The sequence below is a fragment of the Sorex araneus genome, chromosome 4, assembly GCF_027595985.1.
Source record: "Sorex araneus isolate mSorAra2 chromosome 4, mSorAra2.pri, whole genome shotgun sequence".
NCBI classification, from domain to species: domain Eukaryota; kingdom Metazoa; phylum Chordata; class Mammalia; order Eulipotyphla; family Soricidae; genus Sorex; species Sorex araneus.
The window spans coordinates 6,290,903-6,313,778 of record NC_073305.1 but is presented as its reverse complement, the minus strand read 5'-3'; the positions used below and the strand labels follow the sequence as shown (position 1 = coordinate 6,313,778).

General features: G+C 66.6%; 1 protein-coding gene across 2 annotated transcripts in view; it reads left to right on the top strand.

Moving 5' to 3' along the window:
* The window catches only part of SRGAP3 (SLIT-ROBO Rho GTPase activating protein 3), a 134,558-nt gene that overhangs the window by 87,598 nt on the left and 24,084 nt on the right, over positions 1-22,876 (top strand). For both annotated transcript variants that reach the window (XM_055136294.1, XM_055136295.1), the window contains exons 4-11: positions 4,198-4,260; positions 10,945-11,127; positions 13,625-13,753; positions 14,569-14,790; positions 15,526-15,627; positions 16,889-17,086; positions 18,318-18,402; positions 22,508-22,535. In XM_055136294.1, the coding sequence (XP_054992269.1) occupies positions 4,198-4,260; positions 10,945-11,127; positions 13,625-13,753; positions 14,569-14,790; positions 15,526-15,627; positions 16,889-17,086; positions 18,318-18,402; positions 22,508-22,535 (1,010 nt within the window). The remainder of the gene's footprint in view (positions 1-4,197; positions 4,261-10,944; positions 11,128-13,624; positions 13,754-14,568; positions 14,791-15,525; positions 15,628-16,888; positions 17,087-18,317; positions 18,403-22,507; positions 22,536-22,876) is intronic.

The window sequence follows — 22,876 nt, the reverse complement described above, 5'->3', positions numbered from 1 at the left end:
CCAGCGCCTCCACGGGGCAGATATTTAAATGGGGAACATCTGTGCTCTCCACTTGGGTTATTTGCTGAGAAAACAAACTGGATTGTGGCAAAGCCGGGGATTTGGAATGAAAAGCGACCCCGGTCTGCACTACGGCTCCGCTGGCTGAGTTTGTCTCTCGTGATCTGAGAACCCGGGGGGGTGGGGGGTGTCCCCAGAGGCCGGGAGGGGGTGTTGGAGAGGCGAGCCCCCGGCAGCTGGGAGCGCCCTGGCCTGACCCCTCCCGGGGTGCTGGTGGAGCCCCACGTTGGAGGACAGATGCCGTGTGTCCCGGAGGACACGCTCGGGGCAAGGCTTTCGTGGAAATGGATTTAGCACTGGGATTGTCGTGTGAGCCCCCAAGTCCCCCGCCCGCCCCCTGCCCGAGAATGGGCACCAGGGGCAGGTGCTCATGGTGGGCGCTGGGACCAGCAGGTCCTTTGGCAGGGGGCGCTGGACAGCTGGTGCTGGGCAGAGGGTTTCCTTCCAGAAGGTTCCCTGCCGCTGCACCCACGCTGAAATGCCCGCTCCGCCACATGCCTCCCGAGCGGGAAGGAGCGTTGCCTGGAGTCCCGCGGGGGCCCTGAGCCTCGGGGGGCTGGGACTCGGCTGTGGTCCCACCTGGGCCGGCCCCCCGCAGAGCGAGGTGGGAGGGAATGCCAGGGAGGGGGACGTGGGGCTGGTGACAAGGCGCCAGGTTCCTGCTCAGGCCCGGGGACCCCCGTGCCCAGTGGCGTGTTGGGTACAGCCTGGACGGGCCGTCGCCCGCATGTCAGAAGGAGGAAGGCGGCTCCTTCCCGGGGTGCCCCGGGGGGCAGCCGTGTCCACAGGGCGCCCACGCACCCTCCCTCCCTCGGGCTGACTGTGGGGTGAGCGGGAGCCGCCCCAGGAATCTTTGCAGGTCGCGGGTGGGGGTGGTCCGAGCCTTGCCCCTGAGTCCAGAGCTGCTGCGCCCGGCTGGGCACCCTGGGTGGGCGCAGACCTCGTGCCCTAGCCTCCAGGCCCTCTCCCAGCCCCTCCTCACGGGCGGGAGGCAGGTGCTGTGGGGGTCTAGGTGCTGCCCGCAGCTCCCCCTGACGCCGGCAGCCTGGGAGCTCCCGGAGGGCGGGTGAGGCGGGAAGGGGCATTTCGGGGCACTGGGTTCCACGGAGCAGAGCGGGGAGCCAGCAGGCCGGGCGCCAGCCTCCGCAGGGCCGCCTGTCGAGCTGTCTGCAGGAGTTGGGGTGTCAGAGGGGAGGGACCCGCCGGCTTCTGGGTCCCACTCTCGGGTGCCTCCACGGGGACGGACACGGGGCCGCCTCCAGAGGGTTGCCAGGCCCCTGCCCCATCCAGGGCATGCAGAGCTGCCGGCCAGGGCATGGGGGAGGTGTGTTGGCACAGAGAGGCTGTCCGGGGCCCAGTGCTATGCGTGCATATGTGTGTGCATGTGTCTGTGTGTGCATGTGTGTACACGTGTGTGCATGTGTGTCTCTGTGTGTGTCCATGTGCACACATGTTGTGCATATGTGTGCATATGTAAGTGCATGTGTGTGCATGTGTGGGTGTGCATGTGTGTGCATGTGCACATATGTGCACGTGTGTGCAATGTGTGCGTATGCGCACATGTGTGTGCATGTGTATAAGTGCATGTGTGCACATGTGTCTGTGTGCATGTGTCTCCATGTGCACACGTGTTTGCATATGTGTGAGTGCATGTGTGCATGTGTATGTGCATGAGGGTCTGTGTGCATGTGTGAGTGTGCATGTGCGCATATGTCCGCATGTGAGTGTGCATGTGTGTGCATGTGCACTTGTGTGTGCATATGTGTGCGTGTGAGGGTGTGTGTGCATGTGAGAGTCACACATGTATGTGCATGTGTGTGTGAGTGTGCATGTGTGTGTGTGTGCATTTTCCTGCCTTCGCGTGGGCAGGAGAAAGGGGGCTCTGTGACAGTGAGCAGAGCAGGGTCACCTCTTGTGGATCTGATGGGTCAGGTTGGGTCTCTCACAGAGGAACCGGCTGCTGCGTTGCTCCTCGGCCCACAGTGCTCCCTGTGTACATGCAGGGAGCAGCATCTGCCACCTCTGAGGCACAAGAGTTGTGTGGGAAGTTGCCCAAACACCCGGGCCTCCAGGTCCACTGAGACCACCAGGGTTCATGCCCCCTCGCTTGTTCCCCTGGAGCATTGGGGTGGCTCGTTTCGGCCCTGAGTGGGCTTGCTCGCCATGGTGCTCAGGGCACAGCAGACGGGGGCCCCGGAATCCGGCCCCCCGGCCCCGCCCAGCCCGGCCTTGCTTCACCCCCCTGGGAGCTCAGCTCCGAGCCAGACTTGCCTCAGCCATGGCCTCAGTGCCCCGCTGACCCCAGACACCCGGGGCTGCCCCACGCCCCTCCCCCCTGCCCCCCAGCCCCCCTGCACCCCTGGAGTCCCAGCTTGTCCCCACGGCTGCCCTGTGCTGTTCGGACTCTGCTTTCCCTGCCAGGGGCCGGCCCCGCCCGCACCCGAGGCTGGGCCCAGCCAGGTGAGCCCCCGCCCCGGCTGCCCTCCTCCCGCCACCTGCCCCTTGTCCTGTGAGGCCCTTCCGCCCCCGCCCGTGGCCGGTGGCCCCCGGGCCTGCCGTGGCACCTCGTCCAGGCGTCTCTTCTCTCCTGCCCCCCCGGGTCCTGCTCCTCCCGGAAACCCGGGCACCCGGAACGTCACCCGGCCCTACGGTGAGGACAGCAGGGCTCAGAGGCGCTGCCCGCGTGTTGCCCACGGATCTGGCCAGCACCTAGGTGTCACGGGTCTGGCCACTCCTGGGACCCAGGACGGGGCAGCGAGATGGACTGGCAGGTGTCCTGGCCAGGGCTCTGAGCCGGCCGGAGAGAAACGGGGTCCGGGTGGGCAGGGAGGAGAGGACTGTCCAGCAGCGCCCCCAGCAGGTGTTGTGGGTCCCGGGTAAGGTCCCCCACAGCGTCTCCCGGACAGGAAGGGCGTCGATGCACCAGCCCCGACATGGCCCAACCAAGCCCAGCGTTTTGGGGTTCAGCTTCCTGCGGGGGAGCCCGGTCTGAGGGCCAGGTGTGGGGCCCCTGGGGGTCGGGACTCAGCGCCACCCAGGGTGCGGCAGAGGGGCCTGGCATGGCTGCCCTGGGACCAGGGGGCGGTGGCCAGAGGGAGCGGGTGGGTGGGGACCGGGGTCGTGTCCCGGTGGATGGTGGGAGCCTACAGCTCCGGAAGGTGCAGGAGGTGGGCACGTTCCGAATCAGCCCTTTGGGTTTGGGGCTTGGAGGGTGTTTTTTGTGTGTTTTGGGTCAGGGGCCACATCTGGCTGTGCTCGGGGCTCACTCCTGACGGGGCTTGGGGGGTCCTGTGTGGTGTCAGGGATGGACCCCGGGCCGGCCGCGTGCTGTCCTGTGACCAGAGCTGAGGTGGACTCAGGGGCCCTCTCAGGTGTTGCCCTCCAGCCCGAGAGCCAACCCACACACGCCCCGGCAGTCACGGGAGGGGGCCGGGCCCTGCTCAGCTGCCGTGTGTCGGCGCATCAAGCTAGAGGTGGGCGGGCGGGGGGGAAACAGCGGGATGGCCGAGGCCGAGCTCGGGGTCTTGGGGTCAGCAGGGCCCGGCCAACGTTCCCACAGCCTCATGCGCTGGCCCCGATGACGGGATATTCACCCAAATGCTCCTGACCCCGGAGGGACAGAGGCGGGTGGAAACACGAGTCAGCTCACGCCCGTTTCTGAGCCCTCTGCCCCCAGGCAAACCTCGGGGACAACCTACCACCCTGGGGCCATGAAGACCCCCCAAAGTCCCGCAGGGGGAGAACTCGTTCCCTGGGTGCGCTGGCGCCTCCCAGAGGCCTCGGGGCTGAGGGTCCAGCTCGCTTCGGAGTGTTTCCACTCTCCCTGGCCCCTCGCAGCTCAGGCCTCGTGCCCACGGCTGACGGGGGTCTGCAGGGGGCTGTTGGGGCCCACGGGGCACTGTTTCCCAGCTGTGCTCTGTGGAACCCCCTTAGTCCCCGTGGGGGAGAATGGAGCAAGGCCCCCCCGTTCTGCCTCGCCAGAGGGTCACCAGGGCCCCTGGCTGCGGGTGTCTCTGAATCGCCGAGGGGGGACGCGTGAAGCCCGGGACATGGTCCTGGCGGCTGTGTGGGGTTCCTGCACCCCCCGCAGCCCCCCAGCCCTTTTGCGCCCGCTGACATTCGCTCTCCGTGTTCCAGAGCAAGGAGATCGGGCTGCAGATGCACGAGGAGCTGCTGAAGGTCACCAACGAGCTGTACACGGTGAGTCCCGCCCGCCCCCCGCTCAGCCGGGGCCGCCCCAGGCCGGTCGTGCGCCTGCCGCCTGGCTCCAGGGTGGCCCCGCACGAGACAGGGGCTCTGAGGGAGCCCCCTCGGGGGACCTCTGAGGAAGGCGCCGTGCTTCCGAGGTGTCTGAGGGGCCCCTCGGGAGGTTTCAGAGGGGACAGCTCGGTGCCCTGTGCCGCCCGAACCCGCACAGAGGCCCGGGCCCGGCTCGGGGTGAGACGGGGACACGAAGGTGAGCATGCGGGACGCACCGTGTGGGGCACAGGGCACGTGTGGCGGGGTGACGAGAGCATCCAGACCACGTGTGGGGCCATGGGAGCACACGGGTCGCGTGTAGGTGAGGGCCAGGTGTAGGGTCGCGTGCCAGCGCTGAGGGCGTCTCCTCTCCGGAAAAGCTTCTCTCCAGAGGGGCCGTGTCTGGGGGGCCCGCAGCCCCTCTTGCAGACTCTGGCGTCTGGCCCTGACGGCGCGGAGCCCGAGCCCCGTCTCTGCTGATTCTCCGCACCCCATCTCAGGCACTGCCTGGGTGGGGGCAAGCTCTCCCTTGGGTGGGACTTCTGCCTCTGACCCCATGGGCTGGGTGACCTGCGGGGAGGGGATTCGTGACCCTGACTCGGTCTCCCTAGGAAGTGGGGAGATGAGTTTATTTTTCTGGACTCGGTTTCCCTGGAGGGATTTGTGTTTATTTCTCTGGACTCAGTCTCCCGGTGAGGATAATGGGCGGGATGCCAGAGGCTTGTCTGAGGGTGGTGTGTGGGGCCCAGGCATCTCGGCACCATGATGGAAACGTGTGACACGCAGCCGTCTCAGCAGAGCGGGCAGGACCGTGCCGGGTATGGCTGGGGGGTGTGGTTGTGACCCAGGGGATGTGGGTGCGGCTGGGGTCTGTGGGTGCTGCCAGCTCCTCTCCCGCTGTTCGAGGGGAGTGGGTGACGTGTAGCCCTGCCCAGGGCACGCAGGGTGACTCCCAGATGCTTCGAGCAGGAGCGAAGCTGATGTATTTACCCCCAAATTCTTCTGAGCACCCCCCTGTTGCTCAGAACCCGAGAACGTCCTGCCTGAAGAAGCACCCCAGCTCCCTCCTCTCTTTCTCTCGGTGCCTTGGGGACCGTCCCTCCGCATCTGGCGGGTCCCCTCGGGCCCTCAGCGCCCCCTGGTGGGAGACCCAACCCTTCCCTCCCTGCCTTCCCAGGACACACAAATCATTGGTGGTCCTGCTGGCCATATTAGCATACTGTTCACTGATTGGCCAGGCTTGGGCCGCATGCCACACCCAGAATTGTCAGGTCCTGCGAGTTTCTGATGAACCAGGTGGGTCCAAAGGTGAGGAGGGATGTTGGGGGCAGCCCCCAGAGTTCAGGATGCTGCTCAGGTCTGGCTGATCTGGACAGCCCAGAGGCCCACCGGGTGGCTGGAGGGCCAGGGCCCACCCACACACCCAGGAACCTTCTGCCTGTCAGGGTTGCTCCCACCTGTCGTGCTTCCTGCTACTCTCCTTTGCCTGGACGCCCCCCACCCAATATCCACCTGGCAGCAACCGCTCTTACTTCTGAGTTCAGCTCAGGTGCCACTTCCTCCAGGAAGCCTTCCTTTCACACTGCCTCCCCAGAGCCCTCCCCCGCCATGCCGTACTTCCTCGCACGGGAGGCCAGCAGGCCCCTGTCTTGCCCACCAAGGATTCCTTTCTGTCATTGCTGCCACGGGTGCCGCAAGAGCGGTGCTGAGCTGGGCACGCAGAGCCAGGGGCTGGACCCAGGCCCTCGCACATGCAGGGTCCACGCTCCGCTGCTGGAGCCCCCAGCCCCACTGCGTATGGGCGAGGACGCGACTTTGTAGGGCTCAGAGCACACGGTGAACTGTCCAGGGTGGTCACAGACGCAGCTGGTGCCACAGGATCGAAGGGGCCTCCCCACCTCGCCGTCCTCCTCCCCTCCCCCGCTGCCGGTCCTCCCCGCCTCGCCATCCCCTCGTCTGTCCATGCACTCGTCCACGCGCACACACGTCCACTTACTCCCCGAACCATCTGCCCACTCATCTACCCATGCATCCGTCTACCATCTGCTTACGCACCCACCACCCATCTCTTCACCCCTCTGCCCAATCATCCATTCGTGTACCCATCCACTCATCCCCCTAACCATCCATCCATCCTGTCACTCATTCACCCACCTGAGCATCCTCTATGCATCCGTCCTCATCCACGGATCTACCTCGTTGTTCATCATTCCAACCCATCTATGCACTCACTGGTCCATCCGTCCATCTGTCCATCCCCTTATGCACCTAACCGTTCATCCATTCACCCCATCCACGCATCCATCCTCTCCATCCACCCATCCATTTAGCCCCCCATCCACCCCTCACCTGTCCATGCGTCTGTCCATCCATCCCATATCCACTCCCCAGTCCTGCCACCAGCCCTCATGTGTTCATTCGTGCAGATCTCTCCAGCCCTTGTTGGGGGCCGGTCAGCCCAGGACAGGATCTCTGCTCAGGAAGTAGGTCCTGGCCTCTCGCTGGGGCGTGGCAGTTTCTGACCACAGAAGGGGAGAGTGAGGTGGTGCCCCGGAGCTGTGCGGAGGCTGCAGGGCTTCAGGATGTGGGGACCCAGCGGAAGTGGGGCTTCCCACGGGGTTTCCTTGGCATGCAGGGACCCAGGGTGCCGCCCTGCCCCCCCCAGGACTGGCCTGGGGCGGGCCGGGCGGGGCCTGTGCATCCCCCCCGGGCTTGACCTCAGGCCCAAGGAAGAAGCACAAAGGCTTGTGGCCATCAGCGTCCACCTTGGCCGGGCCTCCAAGCTCCATCTGCCTGGCCAGCGTGAGCCAGTGGGCCGTATGCTGGCTGTCCCGGGCCTCAGTTTCCCTCATGCTGGGGCAGTGCATTGGCACTCCTGGAGAACCTCACGGGAACCAGCAGAGCAATGTGGGCCCATGGTGGAGCAGAGATGGGGCCTGAGGCTCTCGCCCCGCCTGTGGCCAGCCCCAGGTCCAGCTGTGGCACCGCGTGCTCGAGCCCTGAGCGCCCCCAGGTGCCAGCCCTGAGCCCCGCCGGCCGTGGCCCCGAGTCTTCCAGGAGAGAAAGTGGACCCAGGCCGGCCATGCTTCTTGTGGAGACTGGACTTGCTCTGTTTTGGGGGTGACCTCTGGGTGGTCTGCAGGTTTGGAAGGAAACTTCCCACCTTGTAAGGGTCAGCTGAGCCTCCAGTAGCCCCTTCTGAGACCCCCGTTTGAATATGGGTCTTGACCTATGACCTCAGCTGACCCGTGTCCTCCTATCCCCCTGTCCCAGCTCCCACGCTGCTCATGACCCCCCTCAGAGCCCCCCCTAGGCTTCCCCGGGGCAGAGAGGGGCACCCTAGGCCGGCATGGGTGGGGGAGCCTCGTTCCTGCCACCCGAGGGGTGGGCTCCCCGCACCCCGTGGAACATTGAGGGGTTGGGGTCCCGGGACTGGTGGGTAGAGGTCTGCCAGCTGACAAGCAGACACAGACTGGCACTGCGCTGGCCACACCTGTCACCGTCCAGAAGGGGGCAAGCGGAGTGGGCAGGCTCCCGGGACAGTCGGAAGAGAGGCTTGTGATCCTGGAAGGAGCAGACGCTTCCAGAAACTCCCACGCGCGTCCTGGCTGACGGTTTTGAGCAGACAGTTCTGGCCACAGCCTGTCTCAGACGCCACAAGCACAGGCCCCTTCTACACATGTGTTTCGGGGCAAACACGTGTGTTTCGGGGCAGAGACAGCTCCCTCCGGGCTGGGGAGAGAGGACAGCAGGTGAGACGCTGGCCTGGTACGCCGCTGACCCATTGGATCCCCGGCATCCCATGTGGCCCCCTGAACCCTTCCAGGAATGATCCCCGAGCACAGAGCCAAGAGTGACCCCAAATACAGCCAGGTGTGGCCCCAAAGCAACAAAAGCAGAAGTGAACTAGCCTGGCTCGCTGCAGAGAGTAAATGCCTGGGTCTGAGTTCAGCTCACCGTTGGCAACTGCTGCCCGGAACTGACCCTGAGCCTCCAGCTTGCGGTAACCTGGGGTCAGGAGGAAGCAGCTGGGTCCCCCCGCCCAGACTCCTCGAGCAGGACCTCGGAGCTTGGCTTTCTGGAGAGAAGGGGGGACTGTGGGGGGCGGCCCAGCCAGTGGGCGGGTGGCTCTGCGGGTGGGTGGACGGGAAGACAAGGCTGCAGATAGAAACACTCACAGCGCAGGTGGCGGATCTGTGGGTCGGCCAGCACGAAAACAGGTGGAGCGGTCAGTCAGGGCTCTGGGGCCAGAGGCCAGAATCAAACCGTTCTGAAGCCAGCGGGGTCATGAGTCTGAAGGCGGGACGGGGGAGGGGCGGAGGGAGAAGATTCAGGGAGGGGAAGGTAGCTGACTCCCATCCTTCATTCAGCAACCGGGTCAAGCCTCAACCACCTCAGGTTCCCGAGCCTGGCGGGAGGCCTGCGGTCACTCCCTTTGGCCACTAGGTGGCAAGAACGCGACACGCCCGAGAGATACCCTAGGGACAGTATGTCCACCACGTGCCTCAGAGGGGGTGGGAAAAAGGAACGGGAAAAGGTGCCAGCGGCGCTGGAAGCAGGCTGGGGGCAGGAGGGAAACTGAGGACTTTGGTGGCGGGAAGTGGGAGCGATGGATGTTGCAACATTGTAGCCTGATACTCAGCCATGAATTACTTTGTAACTGTCATTTCCTGTGATTCGATGAAACATAATCACAGATAATCATAATGAAAGAACGCATCCTAAGGGTGCACTGTGGGGTCCCTGGCTTTGCGGAGGAGCTCAGTGGCACTGGCGGCTATGGGGAGAGGTGGGCGCCAAGGGGCCCGCACGGGGCGTGGGAACTCTGGGGTCTCCGCCAGGACTCCTGTGCTTTCTAGTTGTTGTGACGCGTTTAGGGAGTCTTAGGATGAAAGGGAGGGAGGACCAATCAGAGGCAAGAATCCCTCCTAATACGTCCCGACGCGGGCGGGGTGTGAGGTGGGGGTGACGCTGCCCAGTGTCCTTCCAGTCGCCCGGACGGAGGGAGCGGGCGAGCAGGACGGTGGGCACTGCCCACTGCTGTCGTCCAAACACAGACCCAGGCCCCGCAGCGTGGACTCCAGAACATTCCGCTGGGCTGTTTCATTTCTGTTTGTTTTTCTCTGGGGGCCACACCCGGCCGTGCGGAGGGCTTACTCCTGGCTCCATGCTCAGGAATTGCTCCCTGAGGGGGCCGGGGGACCCCGTGGGGTGCCGGGGATGGAGCCCGGGTGGGGTGTGTGCCGGGCCGGCGCCCACCGGCTGTGCTGTGGCTCTGCTCCGGCCCCCGGAGAGAGTCATCTTCGGCTGGTCGTTAGATTTCCAGCCACACCTGGCGCTGCTCAGGGCTGATCCCGGGTGCTGGGGGCGCAGTGGCCGTGCCAGGCCAACCCGTACTTGGCGCACTGTCTCGCCAGCCCCTGCCCTCCTCACCAGTGAGAAGGCGGCTGCGGCGGGCGAGGCCCCGCCGTGGGCAGGTGCCCTCGGGTCCGAGATGTGGCGGTGAATCGGGTCGGGGAGCGAGCAGACTGCAGAGAGCCGGGTTCTGGCCTGGCCGCATGCTCGCCCCGCGCCCCCGTCCCGGCCCTTGGCAGTTCCTGCGGGAGACAGATGCCCGGAGGCACCGCCACCTCCCAGCCCCCTTCCAGAAGCCCACCCCCCACCCCCCTGCATGGACCTGCCACTCAGCAGGAGTGACTCCACCCCCTGAGGTGCCGGGGTGAAATCTGGCCCAAGCACCCTGCAGGGGCCCGCGTGGCTGATGCTCGAGAGTGCAATGTGGTACTTTATGTTTTGCTTCAGGGGCCTCACCTGGCAGTGCTCAGGGCTTACTCCTGGCTCTGTGCTCAGTGATCACTCCTGGTGGGGCTCGGGGAACCCTGTGGGGTGCTGGGGGTGGAACCTGGGTTGGCCTCGTGCCCAGCAAGCGTCCTCCCCGCTGTCCTGTCTCTCCAGCTGGACGGTGGGCAGCACCTCGGCCAGTGCCCGAGGCGGGGCCAGTGGGGCCAGGTGGGAGGGGCCTTTGTGCTCTTGATTGTGCCACGCACAGGGGGGCAGAGTCCGGAGGTGGTGCTGGCAATCCCGTGCATCCCGGAATAAGACACTGCCCCCCTCCCCGGGCCTCAGTTTCCCTGTTTAGAGTTTTGTTAGTTGGCCCGGCTGGCAGCTGGAGGATGCTGACTCACAACCATCCTCTTTTGTAACAGACCCAGCATGTGCCGGGGGTGGCACGTGTGTGCTGTTTTACAGGGACTTCACTTGTAAGCAGGGGCGAGGGTATGCGGGGGAGGGGCACAGCGCCCTCGTCAGACACACAGACTGGGGCAGAGCCCCCTGCAGCTCGGGGGCCACTGGGGGGCTCCCACTATGTGGCCTGGATCCCGGGGGCGTCCTGCTGAGGGCGAGGGGGCCCCGAGCTGTGACTGACAGGCAGAGGGGAGCAGCGGGAGGACCCCTGAACCTCGCGATGCCTGGGGGTGGCAGCTGCCCCTTTTGGGGTCCCCTTTGCCGCCCTGGGCCTGGCACCATGTGGGCCTCCGCGGTGCAGGCAGGGGCAGCCCCCGGCCCGGGCCATTTCCAGGCTTCGGGGAGGAGGGTGGAGGGGGAGCAGAGGGCCGGGCGCTGACCGCACGCCGCTGCGCCCAGGTCATGAAGACCTACCACATGTACCACGCCGAGAGCATCAGCGCCGAGAGCAAGCTGAAGGAGGCCGAGAAGCAGGAGGAGAAGCAGTTCCGGGCAGGCGACCTGGGCATGAGCCTGCTGAGGCACGAGGAGCGGCCGCAGAGACGCAGCTCCGTGAGGAAGATCGAGAAGATGAAGGAGAAGGCGAGTGCGGGCGGGTGGGGGAAGGCGAGGGGGGGCGGGTGAGGGGGGGGCGGGCGAGGGGGGGTGGGCGAGGGGGGTGGTTGGCCCTCCAGGGGGCACAGGCTGGGGCTCTCCGGGGCGGGCAGGCTCCGAGGCCCATGTGGCGAGGGGGCAGGACAGGGCCAGACTGAGTGTGGCCCCGTGAGGGACCCCCACCAGGAGAAGGGGGGGGCCCCAGCTCCTGGTGGCACGGACAGGACCCCGGAAGTGCCGTTTCTCGGCAGCAGAGGTGGGGGCAGCCGCACGCTCCGGACTCTGGCCAGGCTCGACGCCCGTGCTCACCCGCTGCCCGTCTCCGGTCACTGGTCTCAAGCTCCAGCAGCAACTCAGTAAAGTGTCTCTGTGTCTCCCGGGCCCCGGGCCTGCTGGGGGACACTGAGGCCACCTCCAGGGCCCAGCCGGCCAAGAGGGACGCCTGCTCGCCAGGCCGGTGCGCCTGTCTCCCCACGGCGGTGGCGCCACGCCCGTCTTGGACCGTGTGATTTTCCCGCCCACTCACGGGCCCTCTGACTCCCGCAGCCAGCACGCCCTGAGCCTCCCTGCGCCCGGCATGTCACCGTGTTTGCTGGGGCTGCTTGTAACTGGCCCGACTGACCCGGAGACGGCGAGGGTCTGACAAGCCGTGTGGCCAGAGGGCCAGCGCTGACCCGCCCGGGTCCAGAGAAGACTATGGACGTCTCGTTTCGGGAGAACTGGCTCCTCTTGTCTTATTCTTTTTTTTAGGGGGGCCCCCAGCAGTGTTTGGGGGTGCGCCCAGCAGTGGGGAGGGGGGAGCCTGTGGCACTGGGAGGCACAACCAGGCCTGCGGCATGCCACGCCCAGGCACAGCCCCCTGGGCCGCTTCTCCGGCCCGTTCCGTGCCCTTGTCCCTGGGTCCGTGTGAGGACACGGAGGCGGCCGAAACTACTTCATCATCATTTCCTGGCTGGGGACAGTCCAGCTCCAGGCCAAGGCTGGGCCCCGCGGCCCCCCACCACGCCCTCATGGTGAGACGCCTCCCCTGCTGGCCCCTGGCAGGCCCGGGGCAGGCACCACAGCCAGGCCCGGCCCTGACGTCATGGAGCCCCTTCTAGTGGGGCCCCAGAAGTCAGGGCGCGAGTGAAGAAGTGAAAAGTAGGATTCGGAGCTGCGGGGGCACGTGCAGCGAGGGGACGCTCCGGGCCGTGCCTCAGGGCACGGAAGCCGGATGGTCGGACCCTGCGGCAGGTGGGGGTCAGCCACACCCCACCGGGCAGAGGGGGACCGTCGGATCCAGTGATGTGACATCGAGGGCAGCCCCAGTGGCCGGGACCCAGCAGAGACCCCAGGGCCGCGTGGGGAGCAGGTGCCCCCGTGCGCCCTCACTGGGGTCCCCCAGTCCTAACTCGTGCCCTGCTCTCACGAGCCCTCAGCCAGGGAGCGGCTGGGCACGCCCAACGTTCCGCTGTGGACCGGACACGGCTCTGAAGTAATCTGTGTCCAAGTGAAGATCAGCAGCAGGGATGGACGAGGATGAAACGAACGGAGGGACAGGCGGGCGGGAGGGCACAGGCGTGGGGACGGCGCGGGGGCCACACGCAGGCGGGGAAGGGGTCACCGAGGCGGGAGTGGCCTCAGTCTTTGAGGGTCAGGGAGGAGGTGAGGCTCAGAGGGGGACGGGGGCCAGACCAGCCTCGAAGTTTGGGGGTGCCATGAGGGGTCCCAGGAGGGTCTGGTCCTGTGTCACTGCGAGATACCACTGAGCCCACCCCTCAGGGGTGACTGTGTCTGCGTGTGCGCATGTATGTGTGTATGTGCATGTATGCATGTGTATATGCATGTATGTATGCATGCGTATATGCATGCATGTATGTATGCATGCGTATATGCATGCATGTATGTGTGTATGCATGTGTATATGTATGTGTGTATGTGTGTATGTATGTGTATGTGTATATATATGTGTGTATGTGTGTACAGTGTGTATGATGTGTGCATATGTGTACGTGTATGTATATGTGTCTATGTGTATGTGTGTATATGTGAATGTATATGTGTGTATGTTTGTGTATATATGTGTATGCGTGTGCATGTGTGTATGTATATGTATGTGTGTATGTATATGTGTATATGTATATATGTGTGTATATTTATGTATGTGTGTATGTGTATGCATGTATGTATGTGTATGTATGTGTGTACAGTGTGTATGTGTGTGTGAATGTGTGTATGTGCATGTATATGTCTATATGTATGTGTGTATGTGTGAATGTGTTTGTGTATGTATGTGTATGTGTGTGTTTATGTATGTATATATGTTTGTGTATATGTGTATGTATGCTTGTGTGTGTTTATGTATGTGTGTGTGTGTGAGAGAGCGAGAGAGTGAAAGAGAGATGCCAGGCTCCAACTGCCCTGCCTGGCTTTGGGGCTCTCGGGGCGTCCCTGAAGACCCCCAGGTCCCCTGAGGAGCCCTGCTCACCCGCCCGTCTGCTTCCAGAGACAGGCCAAGTACTCGGAGAACAAGCTCAAGTGCACCAAGGCCCGCAACGACTACCTGCTCAACCTGGCGGCCACCAACGCGGCCGTCAGCAAGTACTACATCCGTGACGTGTCGGACCTCATCGACGTGAGTGGGGAGCGCGGGGGCCGGGCGGGCCGGGGAGGGGAGGCTGCCCCGCCGGGCACGTGTCTGCTCACAGCCCGCCGTGCCGGGCACAGGGCACGTGTTCTCAGCGGCCCAGGCGGGCGGCGGGTCACGGACATCCGCGTGTGCTGGGGGCTGATCTGCGGAGACCCCCGAGGTTCAGGCGAGGGAGGGGACGCAGGCCCCAGGGAGTGTCCCGGCCACTCCCCAGCCCACGGGGGCGCTCCATGTCCCCCACTGTCCCTCCTCAAGGGCGCTGGGTCCCGGATATGCTCAGCCGGGGGTCCCTGGGGGCCGCTGTGTCCTCTCCGGGCCCGGGGCCTCTGCCTTGCCCGGGACCGGCCACTGCCGGGAGGACAGGCGCTGCCTCTGCAGGCGCGAGGCCACTCTGGCCCCCTCTGCTCCTGTGCTCACCCCCAGCCCCACGCCCTGTCACTTTGCACAGCAGGGGCAAGGCCTGGGGGAGCCTCCCACTGGGGGCGGAGGTGAGCATTCGTAAGGTCGCGGTGCCAGGCGGTGGGTGTTACAGGGAGGGGTGGCGGAGAGGGCGGACCCTTCAGAGGGATCCTGTGCGGGGGCTGAGTGGGCAAACATCCAGGAGGGCTTCCAGGAGGAAGTGGCCTTGGACAGGAAATCTGGACGAGGACTTCTGTAGGCAGGCATCACCCAAGCCATAATCCCGAGCCCTTTGAGGCCCCGGGGGTGGGGCCGGGGGTTCTGGGACCTTCCGAGGGTGCGTTGGGGGGGGTCCCTGGAGAGGCTGGGGCCACACACCCATTCCTCCGCTGTCCCTCCAGTGCTGTGACCTGGGCTTCCACGCCAGCCTGGCCCGCACCTTCCGGACCTACCTCTCGGCCGAGTACAACCTGGAGACGTCCCGGCACGAGGGCCTGGACGTCATCGAGAACGCCGTGGACAGCCTGGACGCGCGCAGCGACAAGCACGCGGTCATGGACATGTGCAACCAGCTCTTCTGCCCGCCGCTCAAGTTCGAGTTCCAGCCGCACATGGGGGACGAGGTGGGGCCCTCCCGCCGGGCTCGGGGCGGGGGAGGGACGAGGTGGACGGGCCCCTCCCGGCTGGGCTGGGGGGGGGGGGACGAGGTGGGCGGGCCCCTCCCGGCTGGGCTCAGGGGACGAGGTGGGGGCCCTCCCGCCGGGCTCGGGGGACGAGGTGGGCGGGGCCCCTCCCGGCTGGGCTGGGTGGGGGACGAGGTGGGCGGGCCCCTCCCGGCTGGGCTCAGGGGACGAGGTGGGGGCCCTCCCGCCGGGCTCGGGGGGCGGGGGGGACGAGGTGGGCGGGGCCCCTCCCGGCCAGGCTGGGGGGACGAGGTGGGCGGGGCCCCGGGCTCGGGGGGCGGGGAGACGAGGTGGGCGGGGCCCCGGGCTCAGGGGGCTGAGGTGGGCAGGGCCCCGGGCTCAGGGGGCGGGGAGACGAGGTGGGCGGGGCTCCTCCCAGCCGGGGGCGGTGGGGCGAGGTGGGCGGGGCCCCTCCCGCCGGGCTCCCCCAGAGCTGCCCCTCGGGTCCTTGGCCCTGACGCACAAGCCCGTCCCCAGACAGGGCGACGCTGGAGCTGCAGAGACTCGGCCGTGGGCAGCCCCGACAGTGCCCGGGGTGGACGGGGTGGTCTGGGGGTCACAGCGGGGCGCCTGTGCCCACCGGGAGTGCCCGGGCCGAGGCGCCGCGGGCGGGGGGCCAGGGGCCTGTTCCTGCTCGGCCGTGGCGGCCGTGCCCACCGCGCGGGCTCCCCGCAGGTGTGCCAGGTCAGCGCCCAGCAGCCCGTGCAGACCGAGCTCCTGGTGCGGCACCACCAGCTGCAGTCCCGGCTGGCCACGCTCAAGATCGAGAACGAGGAGGTGAGTGGCCGCGCTCGCGGCTGGACGCTGACGCGGGACGGGCCAAGGGGCAGGGCGGCGGGTGCCCGGCGCCGAGGGCCAGGGACGCGCTTAGAAATGGGGCCCGTGGGGGCTTCTGCTCCCTCCATCTGGGCCGTGTCTGCCCTGAGACGACGGTCGTGTCTGCAGGCACACGCGGCGCCGGGGCCAGTGACCCCCGGTCCCCCCCTCCACCGCGACGAGCTTCTCTCTGGCCCCAGCCGCCCGGATCCGTGCTGGGCAGATGGGTGCTCAGACAGCGGCTTGGGGGTCTCTTGTAACGGGGACCCTGGTGGTCAGACCATGCAGAGGCTGCCACCTTGTCCCTGTCCCCGCCCCTGCCTCCTCCAGCTGAGGAGAGCCCAGAGCCTTCCAGAACATTCCCCCCTCTGCAGCCCTGGTAGGCACGGGTTTGGGCCATGTGGTCAAGAAACGGGCAGAGGGGCTGGAGCGATAGCACAGCGGGGAGGGCGTTTGCCTTGCACGCGGCCGACCCGGGTTCAAATCCCAGCATCCCATATGGTCCCCTGAGCACCACCAGGGGTAATTCCTGAGTGCAGAGCCAGGAGTGACCCCTGTGCATTGCCAGGTGTGACCCAAAAAGCAAAAAAACAAAACAAAAACAAACAAAAAAAGAAACGGGCAGACCTAGAACCCCAAGGGGACAGGCCTAGAACCCTACGGGGGCACACCTAGAATCCTGGGGTCAGACCTAGAACCCCAATGGGGAAATGGGGGGCAGACCTGGAACTCTGGGGCCAGACCTAGAACCCGAGGGGCAGACCTAGAACCCTGAAGGACAGGCCTGGAACTCCAGGGTCTTCACTCAGCACAGGGTCTTCAGGGTGTCCGGGTCCAACGCAATGATTTCTAAACCTAGTTTTTAGTTCGGGGTCTCCCGTGCAATGGTCCTGGGGCTCCTTAGCACTTGGGCAGCACCTGCCGTCTGGGCTGGACGGTTCCACGCTCAGGCCCAGCTCAGGGGTGGGGGGTCACCAGGGCCACACCCGGCGTTGCTGGGGCAGAGACACAGTGGGGGCCTGACCCGGGGGCCTCGTGTGCGCCCAGCCTATGCTTCTGACCCCCGGGCCGTCTCCCCGCCCGGCACGCCCCGGGGTTGCTGCCCGCCTGACTTCCCACGTCCACGGGTGGCGGCGGTGACATGGCAGTGGCCGCCCCTGGTCTCACCCGGAACCTTGAGTCCCCCGCCCCCACCCCTGCTGACCCGAGGTGCCCCCCCCAGGTGCGGAAGACCCTGGACGCCACCCTGCAGACGCTGCGGGACATGCTGACCGTGGAGGACTTCGACGTGTCCGACGCCTTCCAGCACAGCCGCTCCACCGAGTCCGTGCGCTCGGCCGCCTCCGAGACCTACATGAGCAAGGTCAGCATCGCCAAGCGCAGGGCCAACCAGCAGGAGACCGAGACCTTCTACTTCACGGTACGGCCCGCCCAGCCGACCCGCGCGCCCAGGGGCCGGGCCCGCCCAGCCGACCAGCGTGCCCAGGGGCCCGGCCCGCCCAGCTGACCCGCGCGCCCAGGGGCCCCACACCCCCAGGTCCACTCCCCGGGGCTGGTGCCTGGGCTTCAGGTGCAGGGCCTGGGCCCCGGCCGGTCCCGGCTCTTGCTTCTGCCCGTCCCTGTGTTGGGGACACGCGTCTCCCAAGTCCCGCTCAACCCGCTCAGCCAGGCAGCGGGGAGCTGCCGTGCGCGGGTCCGAGGAGCAGCCCCTCCTCTCGAGCGGCCACACTGTCCTCCCCTGCCCCACCTCCACGCCCGGGTGTCCCGCTCGCTGCTCTGGGCTCTGTGCTCGGGGCGCTGGGATGGGGGGGGTCTTCATTTCCCCGGGCAGGACGGGGCCCCTCGCCCCTCCCCGGCCGCCCCCTGCCGAGGGTCTCTGCACCCGGTGACTCGGCACTTCCTGCCCCGGCTCTGCCCCCGCCTGGTGCTGGGCTCCTGCCCGGGCACTGACTCGTTCCCGGCACCCGGGACTCACCTGACTCCCCCAGGGTTGCTGGGGGGACAGCTGGGGGACGCCCTGCTGCCCCCTTCTCAGGGCTCCTCTGCTGGGGGCGCCTTCCCGGCACCCACAGGCCCTGTTGCCCTCCCGGCCGGCAGCCCCTCTTCCTGCTTCGGCGTCACTGGGGTATTCCGTCCTGTTACGTCTGTCCACGTGGGCCGCGGGCGCCAGGACCGAGATTCCCACGTGGTCTGGCCACGGCCCCCGCCCCTCCCCAAGGACAGGCCTCGGGAGGAAGTGAGGCCCCCACGGAGGGGCTCTGGAGTGGGGGTCTCAGTGAGCTGGGCACAGGTTGGGGGTCCTCTAGCCGGGGCCTCCGAGTGCCTCGCGCTTGGCCAGGCTGAGCTGGGGCCATGGGGGTGGGGGTCTAACGGCGGCTGTCACGGGGGTCCCGACAGGAGGCAGCGTGTCCCCGCCCAGGGGGTCTCTCCGCTCCCCCCACGCTCCGTCTGTGCTGCGCGGTGACTGCGGGGTCCTCGGTGCCCAGCACGGGATGTGCCCCCTCCCTCCTGGGGCTGCCCCCCACCCAGCTGGGTGCCCAGAGCCCCAGGGCAGCGGGGAGCAGGCGGGGAGGGGGACGCGGGCACCCCGGGGGTGGGGGAGCCTGCTGGACCCTGAGCGGCTCACGGCCGGGCCCGCCTGTGTCTTGCAGAAGTTCAAAGAGTACGTGAACGGGAGCAACCTCATCACCAAGCTGCAGGCCAAGCACGACCTGCTCAGGCAGACGCTGGGGGAAGGTGAGGACACGGGGGGCATGGGGGACATGGGGGGGGACACTAGGAGACACTCGGGGACACTGGGGGGAGTGGGGGGCTCTAGGGGACCCTGGAGAAAATGGGGGCCACTAGGGATACTAGGACACTGGGGACACCGAGGGACACTGGGAGGGGACACTGGGGGTGCTGGGGGGACTCTGGAGGGCCCTGGGGGGACACTGCGGGGGGACAGGATGCCCGAGGGTGCATGTGGCCCTGAGACGCTGAGTCCCGCCACGGGAGCCGCCTCCCTGTCCTGTGCGGCAGGAAGCGGCTTTGGGCCCCCACTGGGCACTGGCTGGGCAAGCAGGGGCCCCCCAATCTTGTTCTGTTTATTTGGTTTTGGGGGTCACTCCCGGTGGTGCTCAGGGCTGACTCCTGGCTCTGTGCTCAGGGATCACTCCCAGGGTGCTCAGGGGACTCTCCAGGGAGCCGGGGATCGAACCCCGTCAGCCACATGCAAGGCGGTGCCCTGCCCGCTGCCCTGTCACTCTGGGGCCCCGTGAAGAGCGTCCACAGCGGGGAGGAGTGTCCCGGGGCGCGTCACGGACTGAGGGCGAAGGTGCCCGGAGGCTCCACCGGGCCAGGGCCGGGGACAACGCGTCCCTTCAGGCCGGAAGGCGGAGCTGGTGTCCTGGGGCGGGCAGGCTGGGCGCACTCAAACCCGGCACTCCGGCCAGCCCTGGGGTGCCTCCTGGCTCGCAGTGACCGTCCCGTCTAGGGTATGGGACACGCCGTGGAGTCTGCACAGATGCGAGGCCACGCCAGTCACTGCACGCCCAGCACGCCAACTTCTGCCCCAGGGCCTTGGCACCCGCTGCTCCCTCCACACGTGTGCCCGAGTCTCCGTGGGGGCACCTGAGACCGGCAAGCGTCAGCCTTGCGGGCAGGCACTGCCGTGGGGTCCGATCCCGTCTGGTCCCCCGAGTCCACCAGGAGTGATCCCTGAGCGCAGTCAGCCTTGGAAAAAAACCAGAAAAGAGCGGGCTGGAGCAATAGCACAGCGGGGAGGGCGTTTGCCTTGCACGCGGCCGACCCGGCTTCGATTCCCAGCATCCCATATGGTCCCCCGAGCACCTCCAAGGGTTAAATTCCTGAGTTAATTCCTGAGTGTAGAGCCAGGAGTAACCCCTGTACATCGCCGGGTGTGACCCAAAAAGAAAAAAAAAAACAGAAAAGCAAAAGCAAAAAGCAAAACCTGAGGCCCCAGACGGGAAACGCTCCCACCCGCGCTGTCACACGGGGCCTTTCGTCTCTGCCTGCCACCCCAGGCGCGGCCGGCGGGGGTGTTCGCCCCACAGCCGTCAGAGCGGCTGAGGGGCACACGCGCTTCGGGAGGACCACGGGGGCCAGGGCGGGCGGCAGGGCGGGCGGGAGGAGCCTCTGGCCCCCGTGCGTCTCGGCGTCCAAGCCCACGGCCGCTCCCAGTGGTTGGAGAACAGCTGCGGGCGGGCGGGACGGTCGCAGAGACACACGTGCCCGGGAGGGATGCCGGGACGTTCCTCAGGGCTGGAGTCAGGCGGCCGCGGAGTTTCTGAGTGCGCAGAGGGAGACCAGAGCTGTGACCCCCGCTTCTGCCCGAGGGGTGAGGGGTGAGGGGCTCGCGAGCTCCGCCCTGGCTCAGTTGCCTGCCCCTCTACCCAGGGCTGGAGCCATAGCACAGCGGGGAGGGCATTTGCCTCAAACGCAGCCAACCCAGGTTCGATTCCTCCGCCCCTCTCAGAGAGCCCGGCAAACTGCCGAGAGTATCCCGCCCGCACGGCAGAGCCTGACAAGCTCCCCGTGGCGTATTCGATATGCCAAACACAGTCACAAGTTTCACCATGGAGACGTTAATGGTGCCCGCTCGAGCAAGTCGATGAGCAACAGGACGACAGCGACAGTGCTACAGTGATACCCAGGGACACGCCTCTGAGTTGGGCGTTCCGGCGGGGTGGCATGGGTTGCTTTTAACTTTTTGGCCCTCTGAGAGCTATTTTCACATGGGGCGGTCAGTCTGGAAAGTCCATAGTGAAGTAAATGCAGGGCCAAGTGGAGCGCACTGCCTGGGACGAAGCGTCATGGCTCTGCCTCAGTTTCTCCTCCTACACCATGGCCCAAAGAACCCACAGGGTTTTGTTTTTATTTTGGGGGTCACACCTGGCGATGCTCAGGGGTTCCTCCTGGTTCTGCACCCAGGAATGACTCCTGGCGGTGCTCAGGGGACCCTATGGGATGCTGGAAATCGAACCCGGGTCGGGTCTGTGCGAGGCAAACTCCCTCCCCGCTGTGCTATCGCTCCAGTCCCCACAGTTGTGTGTCTTTTTTTTTTCTTTTTGGGTCACACCCGGCAATGCACAGGGGTTACTCCTGGCTCTGTACTCAAGAATTACTCCTGGCGGTGCTCAGGGAACCATATGGGATGCTGGGATTTGAACCCAGGTCAGGTCCGTGCAAGGCAAACGCCCTCCCCGCTGTGCTATCACTCCAGCCCCCACAGTTGTTTTTTTTTTTAAGTGGCAGCAGGGTGGACGCTTACCCGAGTCCTCGGGGGCTGAGCCCTGCTGGCCACGCCCGGTCCGGCTGTGTGGGCCTGAGAGAAACACAGGTGAGGAAATCAGGCCTGGGGGCCACACTCGCATAAACAGAAACCAGGCGCCAAGTGAGGGGGCCCAGGGGGGCCCTGTAGGCAGCCCCCCACCTTCTGGCCATGGTCACCCAGGGGCCACCACCCTAACAGGCCGCCTCCATGCCCTGTGTCCGCATGGCAGAGCCGGACGTCAACTGCGGTCTGCTCCGGGCCGCCTGTCGTTCTAGGGATGCTTCTCGACTGCCCGAGGCCCCCGGGGGAGGGGCGCCTGGTCCCTAGCAGGGTGGGACACACCCTGGGCAGGCGAGGATAAACGTCCCTGGGACCCTGCAGTCTGGCGCCTAGAACTCGGCCAGCTACTCGCTCTAAAGTGCCCAGGCCCCCAGGCCCAGAAGAGGCGGGTGGGGGAGGGGAGAGAATGTCACAGGCTCTTGCTGGGAGCGGAGAGACAGCGCGAACTCCCAAGGCTGCGGGCGGAGGGTCCGGGGCCCGGCTGGGGTCTGCCAGCGGGTGACAAGGCTCATGCCAGACGAGGCTCATGCCAGGCCCAGTCTGTCCGGGGGGTACGTGGGACACCGGAACCCAGGACTCGTGCGCTGGGACTCCCACGCCGCCTCCTCCCGCCCTGTCCTTCCCCCCGTCCGTCTGTCCTTCCATCCGTCCCTAGGCACAGGGTGGGCGCGATCCCGCCCTCCTGGTGAGCAGAGCCGGCTGGCGGGGAGACAGCTCAGAGCGGGTGACAGCGCAGGGGAGAGACGGGCCGAGCTCCAGCCTGGTCGTGTCGGGAGGCCAAGGGGACAGGCCCGGGGCCGGTGACAGCCGGCTGAGCGCTTCAGCCACGTGTCCGTTAGGGAGATCCTTGGGAAGCCTCAAGTGCAGTCGGGAAGGCGACGCGGGGGGAGGGGTGCAGGGTTCCGACCCAAGGGACGGGGGCAGACGCGCAGGCATGCGGGGCTTGACCCCGAGCACTGCTGACCGCCATCATCTAGATGTGCCGCACGGGGCAAGCTGGGGACCCCCGGGGGCTGGGCACCCGTGACTGAGTTCCCAGGAGACCTGCTGCCCACTGGTCACGCCAGGCCACTGGACCTAGATGGACACTGACTCCCCCCCCGTGCAGAGTGGACGCAGCCGCTTGACCGAACCTTCGTCCTTCCCTTCTCCGCCTGTAGCTGCCTCCGAGCAGGGCAGGACTCAGCTCCGGGGGTCGGCGAAGGCCTCCGGGGGGTCTTTCCTAGTTTCTCATCTCGGCCGCCTCAGCGGGCCAGGACTCCGCACTGTGAGCCGGACGGAGCCTGCGGCGTCCAGGCCAGGCGGTCAGCAGGACGCGGTCTGGGGGCTCTCGCAGTGGACGTCCGAGGCGAGGGAGCTGTGGGGCACGTGGGGGGCGGCTCCCGCCCGTGGTCTGGGGCGTCCTGGGCGGGACGAGGTCTCCCGGCAGCCGAGGCGTCTTGGTTCCTGTGGGGCTGGACGTTCTCTGGCCGGGAAACCTGACCCGAGGCCCCTTTTCCCTTCCAGGGGAGAGAGCGGAATGCGGCACCACCAGGTAAGAGCGGCGGGGTGGGCGGGCAGGGGGTTGCGGCCGAGGAGGGTGTCCAAGCGGGGCAGCCTCCCGCGGGGTCCCCAGGCTGGAGCACTGTGCCGGGGGGCCGGAGGGGCTGCCCTGGCTACTTTGCTCCTTGTAGCTGAGGACGGCTCGCCCTAGGGGGGTCCCGGGGTGGGGGGGTGCATGGTCCCTGTGTGTTCCCCTGGGCAGGGCGGGGACAGGCGGCAGGTGGCCGAGTCATGGGGGTCGCCGCAGGGCGCAGGGAGGGGACGGTCTCGAGTCTCCCCTCCGCGGGGCGGCTGGGCCAACTGCGGTGCAGCCTCGGGGTCCCGTTCCCCACA